The sequence below is a fragment of the Gracilinanus agilis genome, chromosome 4 (assembly GCF_016433145.1).
Source record: "Gracilinanus agilis isolate LMUSP501 chromosome 4, AgileGrace, whole genome shotgun sequence".
Lineage (NCBI taxonomy): Eukaryota > Metazoa > Chordata > Mammalia > Didelphimorphia > Didelphidae > Gracilinanus > Gracilinanus agilis.
This window is the reverse complement of record NC_058133.1, coordinates 35888974-35908750: the sequence shown is the minus strand read 5'-3', so window position 1 is coordinate 35908750 and position 19777 is coordinate 35888974. Positions and strand designations below refer to the sequence as shown.

The following is a 19777-nucleotide window of genomic DNA, read 5'->3' as shown; positions in this document are numbered from 1 at the left end:
ATGCCTCAATTAAAATGCCCCTTAGAAAACCAGAAGACAGAGCTATCTCTGGATTTGTATTTATCAAGAAATCGTAAATGATCTTGATATATGCCTGGTATGTCTTTTGTTTCAACAGAATCTCTAAGGATATTTTTTTGTTCTACTGAGTTAAATGTTTTCTTTTAATCAGCAAACAACATATAGAATGGCACCTTGCATTTCACCATTTCTGACCAATTGTGTGGATGTGAAGACTTGGCTTAAAACAAATACTTTTATAGATCCTCACTTTGATATGTTGTTATTTTTGTAATTCAACTGATGATGCTCAAGCTCATTGTTAACTGAGACCAAAAAAAAAAGAACAGACAGAAACTGATTGTCTAACTGTGCTAATGGAGATCTGGATAATGCATAAGCCAATCCATCTCATTCTGAGGGTCCTTATTTACATAGATTTGAACATATCTGAGCGTAATGTTCTTGATGCTTCAATCTAAGTCTCCAAGTCCCAGGGATGATCTACAATCTGGCCCAAGGCTGAGCACAATGCTTTGGGCATAGTGAGTGTTTCATAAGTGCCTTGAGTCACTCCTACCTACCCTCTCTCCCTGCTTAACTTGACCCTGACTTCCATTTGTGCTAAGAGTAGATTCCATCATTCCTGGACGAAGCAGTTTGACCTATCTCCAGATTTGTTCATTCTGGCTCCTGCTCCCTTGGAAAGAAAAGAATCATTTGGCTTTCAAGGTATTTTTAACTTGGCTGCAGTCTATGTAAGGATTCCTTACCAGGCAAGTCCTGGTAAGGAAATTCCCTTTAGTCAGGTAAATCAGCACCTGCTCTAAAACTGAAAAGCCTCAGAAGAGTTGCCTCAGGTGCTGCTAGGTCAAGGGACTTATCCAGGGACACATGGCCAACTGGACCAGGAAGTCCTTGTTCCCCAAGTATTCCACTCGGCACCCCTGAGAGGCCATAAGGAGAAAGTACTCTGAGAGCACCAAAGAGATGGTATGGACTAGGGCAGACACACAGACAGCCTGAAACCAGCCTCCCCCTTCCCAAGGCACATCAGACTCCCTTATGGACAGGACGTAGAAGAGAGGGAGACAAGGGAATTTCCAGGGTCCCACACCAGGGGGAGCATGCTGTACCCTTTACCTTGTATTCCATCTCAGCTTGCCTGCGCCTTGCTTCACTTAATTGGGAGATTAATTCTCTGTTCTCTGTGGAGAGACACTGCACCTTCCTCTGCAGGCTGCTCACCTCCTGTTCTGCCCTTCTTAAGTGATTGCTATTGATTTGGTTCTAACAAAAAAATATAAAAGCAAAATTGAAATGAGATGCGATATGTTAAGGAGGTCTAACACATTCATTCTTTACTTATCTATTTACTATGCATAGCTTTACAAAATTTTAGTGCCTTTCATATCCCAACCCCATTTAATACACACTTGAAAATTTTATAAAAAAATTTTTTTAAATAGAAGTTTGAAATGGAGCCAAAATTCCTAGTCTGACTAAAAATCAAATATTTATCTATGAAAGCATTGGAGGTGAATCTCAACAATGTATCAGAGGTTTTAAGCCAAAATTTAAGCTTAATTTATCATTTCTGCAATAACCAAATTTAAACTATAAACATATATTATGCCCCTTCTTAAAACATATATTGTAATTAATGTACACATAGTTTAATATTTAATAATTAACAAGCACTGAAGTCTGCATATTATTTCATTTCAAAAAACTGATCCCTGGAGTCTAATTTGTTCAGTTGTTTTTCAGTTGGGTCCAACTCTTTGTGATCCCATTTGGGGTTGTCTTGACAAAGATACTAGAGTAGTTTGCCACTTCCTTCTCCAGTTCATTCTACAGTTGAGGAAACTAAGGCAAACAAGGACTTGACTAGGGTCACATAGCTAGTAAATATCTGATGCCAGATTTGAACTCAGGAAGATGAGTCTTCCTGACCCCAGGCCCAACGCTCTATCCGCTGTGCCACCTAGCTGTTCCCTCCAGAGCCTAATAGTAAACTATAAAACACTATACAAATATAAATTCTTCTAAATGCCTTCAGGGAGCAAGCCTTCTCTTTTCTTTCCCACCAATGAAGTAAGTTCTGCACTAACAAAAGCAATAAGATATCTTTCAAAGCTTGAACTCTGAAAAAAGGAAGGAATGAAGAGGGGAGATAGAGGAAAATAAGTTAAGGAGATCTCACTCTACCCACTCCATGGAAATCCTGCTAAAGGTCAAGGAGTCCTACCTTTTCCCCTTCCATCATTTTTGTCATTTGAGATACATTCCTCCCAAGCTTGTTGCACTTCTTCTGGGAGCAGCCCATTACAATAACTCTCTCCAGAGCCTTTGCCTGAGATAACACTTTCCTGAGTTCACAGGGCAAGATGGAAGCCCAGCAATTCCCATTACCAAGAGGAAAAACATGCAGCGGCATATTTAATAGCAGTGTAGTAATACCATCTAGTCACAAAATCACAAGCCTGGTGCATATCTTTCAAGATCATTAATGTGTTCTTGGATAGTTTTCTTTCTCTAACCCAGAACTCGGATAAACTTCATTGATAAACTCTCGTGATACAGAGATGCAGAGGTTCCATCCAAGGATTCCTTTATTTCCAAGATGGAACAAATCTGGAAACCAAATTTTTACACACAAATGCCAGTTTGTAGCATCCACACAAAAGAATAATTTTCTGGTTTAAGGGTGCCCCCTGCTGACTAAATAAAACAATTCTGAAAATGGAAATTCCCCTTCACAGTGGTAAATATTCCTGAAACATAGCTCTATGCACAAATAGAGCATAAATACAAGTGTACTTCTAAGAGCTCCCTTGATCTAACTGTTTTTATACCACTATAGTAACTAGGTCAAAGTATCTTAAACTTGGTTTTATTTGGAGAAGAGAGAGATCTTCTGCCTAGCACTCTCTAACATGACAAACAGTGTAATAGTGTGGCTGACCTTTGAGAACTGTTTCAGAGTTTTCTTACTACTCCTTATCTTAGGTATAAAATAATTATAGCCTAAGTGACCAATTATAAAAGCCTTGGAGAAAACACAACTTGTATATAAGAATTGATGCTACATAAATGTTACATAAAAAAGTCTTTATTCATAACTTTCATTATGATTTGGTTTTCCTAACATACCTGTGTTTCCATTTCCATCATCCTTTGCTTTATTTCTTTGATCTCTGCTTGAGTTTCAGCCTCTCTAAGTCGTATGGTCATTAGTTCATCTTGCAATTCATTCATTGCATTTTTCCTGGGTGGGTCTTTCCATCTCCCAGTAGTTCGACCTAGGTGGCGCTAAAACACAAAGAATTATAAGTCTAACAGTCCCAGGAATAATGGCAACTTCTCGGGTAGACACGTTTTCCAAACAAGTAGAGAGCCATAACAGAATGTCCAAATATGCAAAAAATGTCAATGAATAAAATAGTTCAAATAAGCTAAAAATTATTTCATTCTATAATTTTAAAAATGTTGATGAAAAAGTATTTATCCTAATAAGATTTAACTTAAAGTACTGTTCTAGGATCAATTATAAGTTAGGGCCGTACAAAACATTTACTGTACCATACTTCTGCTTGATGCATGATACTGGCAAACACTGGAGGCCCAAAGTGAATTAGAAAGGAATTCTTTACAAAGTTATAAATGTAAAGTAACAATATTGCTTCCAACTAGTTTATTTAGAACATTTTCCCATTGTTACATGATTCATGATTCTGCTCCGCCTCCCTTCCCAGAGCTGAAAAGCAGTTCTGCTGGGTTATACATGTACCCTTGTTCAAAACCTCTTTCCATGTTATTCATATTTGCAGTAGAGTGATCTTTTAACATCAAAACCCTAATCAGATCCCCACTGAACCATGTGATAGATCCTATGTTTTTCTTCTGCGTTTCTGTTCCCACATTTCTTTCTCTGGATGTGGGTAGTGTTCTTTCTCATACGTGCTTCCAAATAGTTTAAATATTGCCTTAGATTTCTTGGTTCTGAAGAAATCTGACTTCATCTGACTGAGTTTATTTTAAGTTCTGCAGGTCCTATCCCTCCCTCTCTAGCCCCTTAGCCCAACCGTAACCTCACGGCTCATATGGCTGTGTGCTGCCATCTGGCACATGAGGCCCAAAGTAGTACCCACCTGCCAATGTTCTTCCAAGTCCTTCACCTGCTGCCTAAGTTCTTTCAACCCCATTAAAGCTTCTGCTTCTCTCAGTTTCACCGCAATTAATTCCTCCTGAAGACTTGCAACATTATTCTCATCAGGTAAGGAATTATTTCTCTGAAAGAAGAAAGAAAAGTAAAACCTAAACAACTAAAGGACTATTCTACCCAAGAGCTTTTTTATTGCAGACCCCAAAGTTTGGTCTACTTTGTTTTCATCTTTAGCTGCAATTTCATTGGTATAAGGAGCTTCCTGTAAGAAAAATTCCCTCTGCCAATGCAAAGTAAGAACTGTTCTGCAACACAGAATCTTAGAGCATTTAAGTGTTTTGCTCAGGGTCACAGAGACAGTATGCATCCCAGGTAAGATTTAAATGGATCTTCCTGACTTTAAGGATGGCTCTTTAGTTACTATGTTATTTACTTTATAATATTTATTTCCTGGGGGAACCCCCCCCCAAATTATGCACTTTCTTTTGTTCATTGCCTCCATATATTGTCACATGGGCCCTCACCAAGTTCCATGACTGTCCAACGGCAGAGGCCAACCACAAGAGAGGCAATGGACCCTGCAGCCTTATTCCCTCAGAGTGGACGGGAATGCGCATCTCTTAAACACTAGCCAGTGTTTATGTATAGATAAATGTAAGAAATTCATTATGTGAGTCAAAGAGGAGATGGCCATCTGGTCCTAGGTTATTTTCTTCATTTTACAAATGAGGAAACTGAGACAAACGTGTCTGGGGCCAGATATGAATTCAGGTCTTCCTGAATCCAGGTCTAGCATTCTATTTAGCTGCCTAAAAAGAAAATCTTTAGGTCTGTACGCTGTCCTAGTAATATTTTTTAAATCCAACTGCAAACAGAGTGGGATGCTTCATTCTTTTACATTGTCAGTGTGTGTTCATTAAAGGTTGGCTGACCAACTGCAGAATTTATAGATTTCATGCTGGAAAGGACCTCAGGGGTATTCTAGTCCAAACCTCCCATCTTACAACTGAAAAACCTGAGGTCTGAGGGGCTAAGTGACTTGAACAAAGTCACACAAGTAATAAATAGCAGGAATCAAATGCCAAATTTGGTTCTGAAGAATCCTCACAGCAAATGTGGAAAGAGCAATACTCAATGAACATTTTACAACCAAAGAAGACATGAAAGGAAGGATGGAAAAACTTTTTAGTAAAGGTTTTTACCAGATACATGCATCATCTACATAAGAACATTGGTATGAGCCCTGTGGAGCACCTAGAGATTGGTACCTCAAAATAAATCAGTAACAAAAGCTACTACCGCTAGCTTAATGCTGGATTTGTTGAAATTTGTGTGAAGTTTAGCTTTTTGAATATTAGAGAGTATGTGCCACATTCAGCAATTTCTGTTTTGTTGTAATTGAAGATGAACACCTTCTTATGGCAATGAACATTCAAAAGATAAAACTACAGAGATGTCTGTAGGTTTCCTTTTGTAATAAAATGGCAAAACGGGCATTCCATTTTGCTTTAGGTGCTAAGACATCCAGAGCTAAATTCAGTGCTCAAATGGTATTTAGTTTCTCTCAAGTTCCTAGCAAGAACTGCTCTCTTTACTCCTTTTCTTTCAATGGTTTCTGAACTGTTTTCCATCCCAAAATGTCCCATTTTGCACAGTGTTTAAGGTTGTAAAGTGGCTCAAAGCCTTTCATAATCAGGTAAGACAAAGAGCAATAATGCAACTTGGGGGTGATTTACTAAGATCCCATGACTTTGATGAAATTATGTTTTTATATGAGATATTCTGAGAGAGACTGATTTTTGAGTTTCCTTCTTTCAGGACCCATTCTAATAGGAAAATCCCCTGAGATTAAGTTTTATTTATTCATTAATTAAATGTCTTTGCTGTACCTAGTACTTTGAATTTTTTGGTTTAATTTCTGAATGAATCTGGAGAATTATTATAGGAAAAGTACTTGTAAAATTGTGAAGTACTACATTAGAATACGATGCTAGAGTAACAACAGCATCATTCACCTGAGCATTATTACCTTTTCTATATCCAGAACTTTCTCCTGCATTTCCTTCAGGGCACACTGAGACTCAGCTTCATTCAGTCTGGCTTGGACCAACTCCTCCTCCAGCTGCAGCACAAACTTTTCACTGTAGCGGGCGCTGCATTTGTGCTACAAGTTACAGATAAGTGTATTAAAGTTGCAAGGAAATAAAAACAATTAAAAAACTATAAATCCATTTAAACATTTTCAGTGTATATTTATAATGTTCAAATCCAGTTAATGGCAGGCCCTTTTCCTCTTTTCCCCTTCCCCCAGGCTTCAACTCAGTTAGTAGATATTTTATTGCCAAATATTCCTCAAAACAGCAAAAAAAAAACCCATAAACTAACTGTAATATCCAAAGACAGTATCTGACATGAATCAATATTAATCCATAAGTTAACAATAGATCATTTAGCACTCATAATAATTTCATTTCCTAACATCATAACTGTTTATGCCATAGGCTATTGAATTCTTGAACAAAGTATCAATGAAAATCAAGATTTTCATAAAGCATAGTGATAGTTTCTAGAAAAAAGAAAATGTTGATATTCTAATAAGAAAGGTTCCAATTCCTTTTTAATTAGCAAACCACTCTATTCATTAGGACACAAGCCCTTTTTTGTGATGAATGACAAACAAGTACCACAATTACAATCCAACGAGCAGCTACAAAGCACAGTGGGAAGAGTGCCAGGCCTGGAGGCATGAGTACCTGGGTTCAAATTTGGATTACACTTCCTAGCTGTGCCACTTAACTCCAACTGCTAAGCCCTTACCACTCTTCTGCCTTAGAATTGATATTGTTTTTTTTTAATTATAATGCAGAAGACTAGCTGTTATAAAAATCAATTTGAATAATTTAGTCAATAGGTATAGTATTTATTAATTTTATATTTTAAACACTATAAGGTAGAAAAGATAATAGTTCTTTAATTTCAAAACAAATTATGGAGTTAGTTCTCTATTAAACAATTATCCCATATAAAGACTGATTTTTAAAAATAATCAACATAGTAGCAATAAAAAACTACTAAATATAAAACAAAACCTCTAAAGATAAGCTGGACAAGTTATATTCATCATAATATGATCTATCTCAAATAGTACACTCTCACTTCTAATTAAGATACAACGTTAATGTGAACACACAGACAGGTAAAATGTATTCCTATATATCACATATTCTATACGGAATTTCTTTGATTAATATTATGATTATTTTAAAGTATAAGAATATTACAATGGAGTGAATTCATTACTTACCTTGAAAAATCAATTAAATGGTTCTACTGAAAATGCAGTCCCATTAATGGGAACATATTTTAGAAAATGAAACAATGAGTATACCATAATTCTACTGAAAAAGTTTACCAGCATTAGGAACTCGATTAGCTCAAATAAACATGGCTCAAGCCTCCTTTGCAAAGCATTGGTAAAATTTCACCCCCAAATCACTCCATAACACTTGAAATCTCAAAAAAAATGCTATTAATTTTTTTAATGGTAATGAAGAATGTGCAACTCTCTAGTGCATACACAAGACTCCCAAGAGCTCCTTGGAAGAGAATAAAAATTGGCTCATATAAAAACTCAACCAATGATACATTGGCACTTCCTTGGAAACACATCAATCCACCATAAAATGCCTTATACTAATGTGTGGTCAAAATTTCATTACCACATCAGCTATATCATATACTTGGGAGCTTTGTTATTTTGGTACACTATTTACACATAACAATTTTCAAACTTACTATTTTGGGTAGGAATTCTATATGATATTTTTGTATTACTTCCCCGTTTTCTCAGAAAATTCTATATATTAAATAATTTCCTACTGGGGTATTTATTGGCTAGGTTTAATCCTCAAGGCTGTTCTGGGAGGCTTTTCTCTCTTCTACATCCTTTCTCTTAGATATCTCATCAGCAACATACATACACCTCCCCTACTCTTTGCCCCCTAAGTATCTCAAACTTATTTCCAAAATAGAATTCATTCTCTTCCCCTATAAATTCACCCTTCTTTTACTATTGCTGTACAGAGCAGTAGCAAACAGTATCCAGTCACCCCGTTTCCCAACCACAGAATCAATTTCCATTCTTGTATTTTTCCTTAGACCCACAGTCAATCAGTGGCTAAGTCTTGTCATCCATCCCTTCTTTGATAGCATCTTTCACTAGCCCTTATTGAGGTTCTCTTTACTTTTCACTTGGATTACTACAAAAGTCCTCCTTCCACAACCTCCCATACCTCCACACACATTCAGGGAGCTGCCAGAATGGTTTTCCCTAAAGCACAACTCTGTGTTCAAGTACCTTCAAGTGCCTCCCTATTGCTTCTAGGACAAAATACAAACTCTTTAGCTCAGCACTGTTTCAAAGCCCAGCTTTCCAGGTTTATTGTATATTATACTCATTCTAATATTCTCCCCATTGTTTGGCCTAGTTACTATTTCCAGAATTCGGTGCTCGATCTCCTACTTTGGTTCTTTTGCCCAGGTACCCCCATGACTGTTTGGCATCCCCCTCCTCACTTCTCTTTAAAGGTGTAGCTCCTAGGCTGTCTCCTAAAGGAAGTCTTTCCTGATTCCCCTTTAGTTGTTATTAACTGCCTTCACCTCAAGTTACACACATACACACCCCATACGTATTTCCTAGTAACTTGAGTCCCATGACTCCTTATTCTACTTATTTTTTTAAATGAGCTTTCATCACCAATCTTGCCCTTCTAAGCCTGTCTTGTTCTCCTACCATCTTCTGCCTTCATTCTCACATTGTGCTACTGAACAAAGCTTGAGAAAATTGTGAAATTGGGTCCAAGACAAATTTATGTTATGTAACCTCAATTGGGTCCTCACTGTTATAAGACAAATCATTTCCACTTCCCTAATTAATTCACTATTTCACTCCCCACAGCTTCTAATCCTTCTCATCCCTCCTCAAACCTCCTTTGGCTCCTCCTCTCCCAACTCTGCTGAGAACCTTGCCCCATATTTCCCTTTGAGGCCACTGGCTGAGTGTTCCATTTGCTCCCTCCTCCTCACCTTTACTTCTCACAAAAGAAGAGGCAGCCTTTTTCCTTGTCAAGGATAATCCCTCTAAATGTACAAGTGACCCTATTCCATCAAGTTTTCTCCAGCAGTTTGTCCTCTCTATAACCCCCATTTTCTGGCCTATCAATCTAGTCCTGTCTAATGGCTGCTTGCATTCTGTCTACAAACATGCCCATGTCTTCCACCATGCTCAAAAACCCTCACGTGATCTATCTTTCCCTGCTATCATCTCAAATTTTTCGTCCCTTTTGTGGTTAAACTCCTGTAGAAAATCGAGCCTGCTTCCTCTCCTCTCACTCACTAACTATATCTTTATATGGTCTGGCTTCCAAACTCAAATGAGACTTCTCTTCAAAGTCAACAAATAAATTGCCAAATCTAATGGCCATTTTATTAATCCTCATCCTTCTCAACTTTCCCACAACTTTTAATGATGTCAATTATCCTCTTTAACTTTATATTTTCTTCTCTAGGTTTTCAGTACAAATTTCTCTCCTGATTCTACTCCTGCCAAACCATTCTTTCTCAATCTCTTTTGTGAGATCTTCATCCATATCCAGCCTTGCAGGGGGGGATCCTCCAAGGTTCAGTCCTGTGTCCTCTTCTCTCCTCTTCTCCTTCTATGCCATTTTACTTGCTGATCTCATAAGCTCCCACAGATTCAATTATTATCTCTCTACTAATGATTCTCAGGTCTACTCATCTAACCCTAACCAACCTATCTCCTGACTTCTAGTCTTGCATCTCCAAATGCCCACTGGCATTGATTATCCATGCCAAAATCTACTGATTATCTACACTAGAATTTTCTTAGGAATTCAAGTCAAGTTCACAGACCTTGAGCTTGCAAACTGTTTTCTCTTCTCCATCCTCCCTAATTTTTTAAAAAAATTAGGATAATAGTCTTTATCCAATCCTGTGGTAACTTTTTCATTGATTTGCCCAGGATCACTTATCTAGGAAGTTCATCCATAACTGAATTTATCTTTTCCACCCTCAAAGCATACCCTCCTTTCTAGCTTCCCTACTATTGCCAAAGAAACATTCATTTTCAGTCACCCAGGCTAACCACCTAAGAGTCACTTTTGACTCTTTCTCTAACTTCACAGATGCCACTCTCATGTGGGCTCTCATCATCTCACCACCTTTAAATGCCTGCCATAGCATTCCTGTTGGTCTCTCTGGTCCATTTTCTCTACTCTAATCTATGCTCCACTTAGCTACTAAAGAGCTACTACTACAGTGTAAGTTGGGTGATGTCACCCCATTAATCAGTAAACTCCCATGGCTCCCTTTTTTATGTCCAGCATCAACTATGAAATGCTCTGTGTGGTTTTAAAGCCCTTCATCACCTGGCCCCTTCCTACCTATCCAGTTTTCAGACACTTTATTCCTTTCCACACATTCTGAATTCTAATCATGATGGCCTTCTTCCTTTTCCTCACTCAATCTATTCTAATTCCTGCTTCCTTGAAATGCTCTCCCTTCTTCTCTCCTCCTGGCTTCCCTCAGGTCAGCTCAAAATCTCAGAGTCCCTCTCATTGTTGAAAAGTTCCCTTGTAGATGATCTTCAATTTCCCTGTCTACATCTTGTCCATCTGTCATCTTCCCCATTCGACTGTGTATGAGCTCCTCAAAGGCAGGAGCTGTTTGGGATCTTTTTTTGAATCCTCAGTGCCCAACACTACTTCATAAATGCTTGGGGACTTGATTCCCAGGAAGGAAGTTCCCTCTGCCACCGAGAGTCAAATCCTTTCCTGAACTTTTCAGATTCACAGAACCTGCATTAGCAGGGACTCCAGAGGCCAGCCAAACTGCCTCATACACAAAGGAATCCCAACAAAAGAATGTCCAGCCTCTCCCTGAACATCTCCAAGAAGGGAGATTCTATTGTTTCTTGAGGTCAACCATTCTGTATAAACAGAACTATGAGTAAGTTTCTTAAGCCTAAATTTACTTCTTTCTAACTTGTACCATGTCCTCTGAGGCCACAAATGGAGTCTATTCCTTCCTTTACACAACAGTCCTTCAAACACCTAATGAGAGCTCCCAGATCCCCCAACACCTGCCTTTTTCCCTCAAGTTGTCTCTTCTCCAAGCTAAGCATGCCCTTTCCCAGTTCCTTTCACAAATGCTCCCATGACATGGCTCCAAGGCCCTGCATCATCCTGGCTGCCTCCCCTGGACCTTCTCCAAGTTATCAATGCCTTTCTTAAACTATGGTTCTCCAAAGTGAACCCAGAATCCAAGATGACACCTGCTGAGGACAAAGTACAGTGAAATGATCATCTTCCTATTCTCTGGGGCTAGCCCCCTATTAATGTAGCCCTGAGATCACATATTTTTTTAAAGTTCATTTATTTAACTAACTAATTTAGAATGTTTTTGCATGGTTACATGAATCATGTTCTTTCCCTCCCCTCTTCCCACCCCTCTCACGTAGCCAATGAGCAATTCCACTGGGTTTTACATGTGTCATTGATCAAGACCTATTTCCATATTTCCATATTTATTTATATTTATATATTTAATTTTAATATTTGCATTAGGTGCTCATTTAGAGTCTACATCCCCAATCATATCCCCATCGAGCCATGTTAAGATCACATATTTTTTAACCCTTACCTTTTGTCTTAGAATTGATACTAGGTATCCCTTCCGAGGCAGAAGAGTGGCAAGTACTAGGCAACTGGAGCTAAATGACTTGCCCAGGGTAAAAAAGCTAGGAAGTATCTGAGATCACACTTGAACCCAAGACCTCCTGGCTCTCTACATGGCCACATCCCACTGCAGATTCATGAGTTTTTAGCCCACTAAACTCCTCCAGGTCCTTTTCAGAACAAATGCTGTTTATCCATGCCTCCCCATCTTCTACTTGTAAAGCTAATCATTTTATACCCAGCAGCGAGACTTAACATCATCCCTACTGAATTTCATTTTGTCAGGTTCAGCTCAGCATTAACCTGCCAAGACCGTTATCCTGACTTTGTCATTCATTTCGTTAGCTCTCCCTCCCACTTTTGCGCGACCTGCAAAGGAGCATATACCATCTATGCTTTTATACCAGTCACTGATCTAAAAATGCTAAACTCTAGAGCAGTGATGGGCAAACTTTTGAGCTTTGGTTCACCAAAAAAAAAAAAAAAAACAAAAAAAAAAACAAAAAACTGAGCATAACTTGGGTGGTGTGTCACTTTGAGAAAAAAAACCACAATTTCATTATATTTATAGTTTAAATAACAAAAATGCATAATTGTAATATATAACTATTTAATAAACCAAAATAGGTATATAATATAGGTAGAATTGTCATCTATAGTGCACAGTGTCTACACTACACTACAGCAAATGTTTCATCTTCGGCACACGTGTCATAGGTTTACCATCTCTGATCTAGAGAGCTGAGCAAAGATCCCTGGGGCATTCCTTCCATTGGAGACTTCTTGTCCTTCTGACACTGAACTTTTCTTATGATATTGAACTTCTTTTAATGGCTTCTCTCCACTGATTTTCTTTCCAGATGTTTGCCACCATCGCTTTGATTATCCATGCCAGAGTTTTCCTAGGAATCCAAGTCAAGTTCACAGGTTTTGAACTTACAAACTGTTTCCTCCTCTCCTTCCTTCCCTAATTTTTTTTTAAATCAGGGCATTTTTCCTTCTCCAAACTTGTGGTACCTATCTCATTTTCTATGACTTTTCAAATATCACCTCTTAATACCTCTTTACTTGTCTTGGGTCTCAACTCCTTGTTATCATTTCTATTCTGTCTAGGGTAAATGACTCTCTCCCTTGCAAAGGAAACATAAAATGAGAAATGGGTAGCTCTGGCTTCTCCATGTCCTACCCCCCCTTACAAAGGTAAAGCTAATAACATTCTTTTGGATGTCTTTCACTTCCATGGCTAGCCTCAGTTTAGCCTGGGCTTACTATCCCTGACAGTAGTTTTATATGGATTGCCACAGCCTTATATTCACCTTTGTCACCTAGCCTTGCTTCCATCTTCTGGACATTTGTTTTTTTAAACCTAAATTGGTTGGCGAGTTCCCTGTGCACCCACAAAGATCTCTTCAGACAAACCCCATTTATGGTCTCAAAAGTTGTCTAGATCACTGAAGTAGAAGTTAGAACTTGAGACACAGCACATGTAGTCTGGTATACCTGGTGTATAGAAGTTTGCATGTCTAATTGATGGTCTGGATGCTATAGATAAGCCTACTAACTAGCAACAGACAGCAGAGATTTGTTTCAGCCCCTTGAGATCCAGAACTTGGATGGGCTCTCTGAGAATATATTCATGTTAGAATGTGGTCTTCTAAAGACAAGGAGTCTATTGTGTTGGGGAAGCTCTAGTATTGATCCTTTGTAAATAAGCAACTCTAAAATCTGGAGGACCCTATTCTGGGAGTGGAGCTGGCAAAGATTAGGCTTGAAGTGAAGAAAACTTATGAAAAACACAGAGAACACTGGGGCTAGGTGTTAAAAGAAACATTTCTATTTTTTAAATTGAGAAAAGGCTTTCACTAGAGCTAAACCCGATTGCTAAGAAATGAGAGAATTCTAGAGTGTATATGGAGGTTCAGAAAATCAATAAGAACCTCCTGCTAGGGCAGCTCTTGACTTTTTTTGGTGCCAAGGGCCCCTTTGGTAGGCTGATGAAGCCTGTCTCAGAATCACATTTTTAAATGAATAAAATAAAATAAAGATGATTAATAGGAAATCAATAACACTGAAATAAATTTAAAAAATATTTTTAAAAGTGAACCAGGAGTACTAACAACAGTGCAATTAGGAATTAGTTAGAACTGAGATGATGCTCCCAGCCCTGGCATCTTAGCTTGCTGACCCACAAAAACAGTTAAATATGTAAACAGGTAGAACAGAAAGGAAAAGAATATGGAGCTAAAGATGCCTCTGTCAACTCTTGAGTATGGGAGTAGGAAAAGGGAAGGCCAGGGTTAGCTAACCAAGTCCAAAGAAAGTAGACAGATATGGCATGGATCCTCAAAATGGACAAATGAACATTTGTAAAGCTTGATGGTGCAGTGTTGAATTTGCATGTATTTGTACTTGTGTGCAGAAGTCTATGACTTCTTTGTATGAATGTTAGCATTAATTTGGTCAGCCACATGTACTGTGCTTTCTTCTTTCTCTGACTCTCTGTGTGGATATGGATGGAAGTAGAAACTGACCACTTCAGTGAATTCCAGTGGGCTGGAATAAAGAGGGGGTGCATTGATGATTTCAATGACAAATTAAGGAATACTCTGGATTTTGAACTTTGCTTGCTGATTTTTTATACACTCAAATATCTGCAATTTGTCTCCTGACCAGCTAGTAATATTGTCATAATTAATTTATGGGTTAAGAACCACCTTGCAGTTCTTGAGCCATATTCTTCTCAAAACAGAGAAGACAGCTGAGATGTAGGTGGCTCAGGATAGTGAGCAAAAATACCCATGTGTCCAGTGGCTCATATACCAGTATAACCAGTATTAGCAACAGTGGCCACTAGACAGTGCCATGAAAAAAGGACCAGACCTATGGCCTCAGACACCAACTGTGAGGCCCTGGGCAGATTACGTAACTATCGTCTGCCTCAGTTTCCTCCCCAGCTGGAAAATGAAGACAATAACCTACCTCTCAGGTTATGGTGAAGGTCAGCTGAGAAAATATTTGTGCTGTACTTTACAAACCTTAAAATACTATATAAGTGCAAACTATTATTGTCAGTATATGATATAGCTTGGGGTTGTTTCTGTTCCTGGAGATCCTGAACCAGATGAAATCAGCCTTCTCCATGCACCTATTCGAATCCTTTGAGAATTGCTTTCCTAAGTTTTTTGTTCTTCAGACAAATCATGCTCAGTTCCTTTAAGAGACATATCTACTCTTAAGAGGCCTGAACTCTTCACCATCCTACCCATTCTTAATTATTACTCTTTGAGTCTGGGCATCCAACCAGTTCCCAAATGACCTAACTGTGCCAACATCCAGTTGATAGTCCTCCATCTTTTCTACAAGAAGAACCTAAGAGGCTGCCAAATGTAGTCTGTGAAATCCAGATCAACAGCATCTGCAGCACTCCTCTATCTGCCAATCTCATAATCCCATCAAAAAAAAAAAGAGAGAGATGAAATTAGTGGCATTTATTCTTGGCATCAAAGTCATGCTGGCTTGAAGTGATCACCGTTTCTGTTTCCAAATTCTCATGGGCCATCCCATAGTAATCTGGGGTAGAATTTACCTAATAATCCAAACTAAGCTCAACAAATGTTTCTTTTGGAAAAGTGGGACAATGCCCTAAATATTTGCTAAATGAATGTGAAACACAAACTTAATGTCATGCTCTTAGCATTCATGGTACCTTTTTTTTTTTTTTAAGAAAAAGCTAGAGAATTGCTCTGAAGACTGTGCCTAGAGACAACCAATCTATGGAAAAAAATCCCTAAAACATTTCACCTGCATGGTGACAATAATCTAGAGATATACATTTCTTAAGAGTAGCAGCATTCCAATTCAAATGAGTAATTTAGGCAATTATACAATTATGTAAATGATGAAGTTGCCATAAGCACAATGAACTAATGGCCAAAGTTAATTCAGGAGACAGCCTGGGATTCAAGGCCTTCCACAACCTGGCACTCATCTACCCTTTTTACTATCACTCTTCTTCTTGTACTCAATGTTCCTTTAATATATCCCTTGCTTTCCTTACTGTCTATTTATCCAAGTTGTATCTTACATATGGAATGCCCTGATTCGCACAAGATCATTTTCAACCTGTTGAAGGTGTTACCCCGAACTGTTACCTCCACTAAGAAGCCTCCCTTCCTTCCCCCTGCATCATAAAGGACTATGCCTGGTTTAGGTACTGTTTTGTGTTATGTTCTACGTCTCCTATTAGGTGGATTACTAATTCCTTCAAGATTAAGGCCCATTTCTTCACTGAATAGCAACTTTACATACACAGGCATGCTTCGCTTTATTGTGCTTCACAGATATTGTGATAGTGTTTTGGTTTTTTCTGAATTGAAGATTTGGGGCAACCCTGTGTCAAGCAAGTCTACTGTGTCATTTTTTCAACAGCATGTGCTCACACTGAGTCTCTGTATCACATTTTGGACATTCTCCCAATATTTCAAACTTTTCCATTACTAATGTGCTGTGGTGGTCTGTGAAGTTACTATTGTAATTGTTTTGGGATGCCATGAACCATGCTCATATGAGATGACAAACAACTGATAAATGAGTGTGTTCTGATAGCTCCTGGCTTGGCTGTTCCGTCTCTGTCCCTTTCCTTAGACCTTTCTACTCCCTGAGAAACAATAATAATGAATAATAAACTTACAATGGCCTCGAAGTATTCAATTGAAAGGAAGAGTCAATCGATATGGCAAACTTCACTGATGTCTTATTTTAAGAAATTGCCACAGCCACGCCAACCTTTATCAACCACCATCCTGATCAGTCAGGAGCCATTAACACTGAGACAAGATCCTCCCACCAGCAAAAAGATTACTACTCACTGAAGGTCAGATGAAGCATTTTTTAGCAATTAAATATTTTAAAATTAAGGTTATGTACATTTTTTTAGACATACTATGGCACACTTACAGACTACAGCATAGTAGTGATCTGGAACTGAAACCACAATATCTCTAAGGTATCCCCGGAGTATTGAAACCCTGATGGATTTATATTTGTATTGGTGTCAATACAAATCATTAATGTAATTACAATCCCTCCATATTTTCTTATTCTATGTAATGCTTATCTGTCTTTTCATAAATTCTTCCATCTGTCCAGCACATAGGAGGCCTTCCTTTCATTGTTTTAATATCTCAGAGATAACAACTATCATCAGTTGTCTCTCATCCTAACCCAACTGAAACTCCAGTCATCTAGTTTTCTTTTCAAGACATAAATGTTCTTTAGAGCATCTTATATACTGTGGGGGTCCTTAATAAATGCTGAAATGCTGACGTTTAAAAAGTCCAATAACTAGTGGTTTACTATTATCCCTAGGCTAAACTTTGTTTCTCAATAAATTATAATTATGAAAGCTTGACCTTACAAGGAAACGTGAAATATAACCAAAGAATCATTACTTGGGGGATCAAAAAAGAAAAGCCAAATAGATTAACATTTGTCTTTAATCATTAGCAAACTTGGTCAATAATTAATTGCTAAGGGAAATAAAAAAAAATTAAAAACAATAAAACTTATTCATGAGAAATAGGTAGAAACTACTTGGTAATAAACATTTTCAAGTTCTAAATTAAATTGAAATTTAATAACCATGTTACAGAATGGAAAATCATGGAATATTTGTAGCTTAATTATTTCTATCTATAGTCTTTCCTCAAAATAGTCCTACAAGATACAAAGCAAATATTCCATTTTAGTCTACTTAAAGGAATTCCTTGGTACCCTGGGTAGCTTCTTCTTTCTGACTGAAGGAAGGAGCTAAAAACCCTTCCCAAATCCTCCCTGGATACCAGGCTCAGAATTTCCAACTCTTCATTTATTTCCTCTCCTTGAACATCCTGGATAAGTTCATGAGAAATCACACCATCATGGAGATGGCTTCAGCTCTGGTACTCAATACCTCCATGGTACCCTCAGATGCCTCTCCTCTCTGAAGGGCTAAGCTAAATGGCAGCCCATTCCACGGAGCCTCCCTTTAGAGGGCTCAGATTTTCTTACTCTTCATTTCCCACCAGCTGTTCAGCTGGCAACCCCAGGCACACAACTGCCCTTGCCCTCGTCCCCCCACTGCTACCCTCTGGCACCATCCCCTCCCCCTTTCAGTTTCCTTTGCTGTGTGTCCTCTTCACTCAGGAGGGCAGAACCAGCCTTTTTCTTATTTGTATCCCCAGCTCTCAGTGGAGTGGCTGGCACATAGAAGGCATTTAATAAATGCTTACTGACTATTATTGAGCTGACAAAATTCTTTTATTAGATAGGCAGCCCCTGTTTTTAACAATACTCTGCCTCAGAAAGAGAAATAGAGAATAAAGTCACCCTTCAAATTTACAGATGTCTGTTAGAAAGCCTCTTCTTCTTCTTCTTCATGCCACATGGCCATTCTCAGTCACCAGAAAGACAAGCTGATGACACTGATAAGGAACAACGAATGTGTTTCCAGAACTGCTAGGAACTGAAGACGGAATCAGAACCCGCAGAGGTGAAAGAGATCTTAGAGATCAAGCCCAACCTCTGCCCAAAACAAAAGGAGGATTAGCAGGGAGATTGGATTAATCAACTGGTGAAATCTGAAGGAGAAAAAAGGGAATAGCTTGATTTAGAATTCTATCTTATTGATCTGCTTAAAATAAGTGATTTTAAAAAAAAAATCTTGTTATCCTGGAAATATGTTTTCTATATAAGAGATCATCAAAGATTTGGTTTACTTCAGAAAGGCAGGCATTACCTGACTTCCCGGGATGAGAATAACTCATATATGATTAGGCTACACAAACCAACCCAAAAACATGCAGTCCAATTCCTTGGCTTAGTGATTCCAAATAGAGAATTTGTGGGCTGAGAAGATACTGCAAAAAGCAAAGCATATCCCATATCCGGGAGGCTGAAAAGTTGGTGTCCTGAACACTTTGTTGTACAGGGGACTCAGGATGGGTTGGGTATCCTTTTTTTTTTTTCCAAGGCATAATTTTTCTATTCATTTTTTAGACTGCCATGGAATTTTCAACATCCTCACAGTCAGAAATATAAGAGGAACTCTTTTAAAGGCAATGTTTCTACATGGAGAGTCTCTATGATCTTTGTGGCAATGTGACACAAAACGTCCAATTCTTGTCTTGTCCAACTCTTCATGACCCCATTTGAGGTTTCTTGGCAAAGATACTGGAGTGGTTTGCCATTTCCTTCTCCAGTTCATTTTACAGATGAGGAAACTGAAGCCAACAGAGTGAAGTGACTTGCCCAGGGTCATAAATCTAGGAAGTATCTGAGGCTGGATTTAAATCCAGGTCTTCCTGACTCCAGGAACCACTGCACCACCTAGCTGCCCTAGAGTATTATACTTGTAGTCAAAGAAGGCCTAGGTTCAAATGATGACTCACATTTCTATAGAGCTTTAAGGTTTGCAAAGCACTTTAAAAATATTATCTCATTTTATCCCAACAACCCTTGAAAGGTGGGTACTATTATTATACCCATTTCACAAATGAAGAAAGTGAGGCAGACAGAAGTTAAATGATGTGCCCAGGGTCACAAAGGTAGTAAATGGCTAAGGCTAGATTTGAACTCGGGTCTTCCTTATTCTAAATCCACTGAGCCACTCAATTGTCCAAATCCAGCCTTTGACACTTATAGTAGATATGTGATTCTGGACAAGTCATATAAAGTTTCCTCATCTGTGAAATGGGTATAATAACATTAATAAGTACACAGTCACTAAAGCACAGATGAGATCATATGAGCAGCAACTATGAACTTTAAAGCCCTCCTATAAACATCACCTATTATTATGGACGAATTTTTAAAAGTA

At 38.3% G+C, this 19777-nt stretch overlaps 1 protein-coding gene across 1 annotated transcript in view; it reads right to left on the bottom strand.

The window, feature by feature from the left end:
* The window catches only part of EVI5 (ecotropic viral integration site 5), a 143844-nt gene that overhangs the window by 70443 nt on the left and 53624 nt on the right, over positions 1 to 19777 (bottom strand). The window contains exons 15-18 of the mRNA XM_044674835.1: positions 6198 to 6332; positions 4155 to 4295; positions 3157 to 3315; positions 1144 to 1290 (exon numbers count right to left, since the gene is read on the bottom strand). Coding sequence (XP_044530770.1) covers positions 1144 to 1290; positions 3157 to 3315; positions 4155 to 4295; positions 6198 to 6332 — 582 coding nt within the window. The remainder of the gene's footprint in view (positions 1 to 1143; positions 1291 to 3156; positions 3316 to 4154; positions 4296 to 6197; positions 6333 to 19777) is intronic.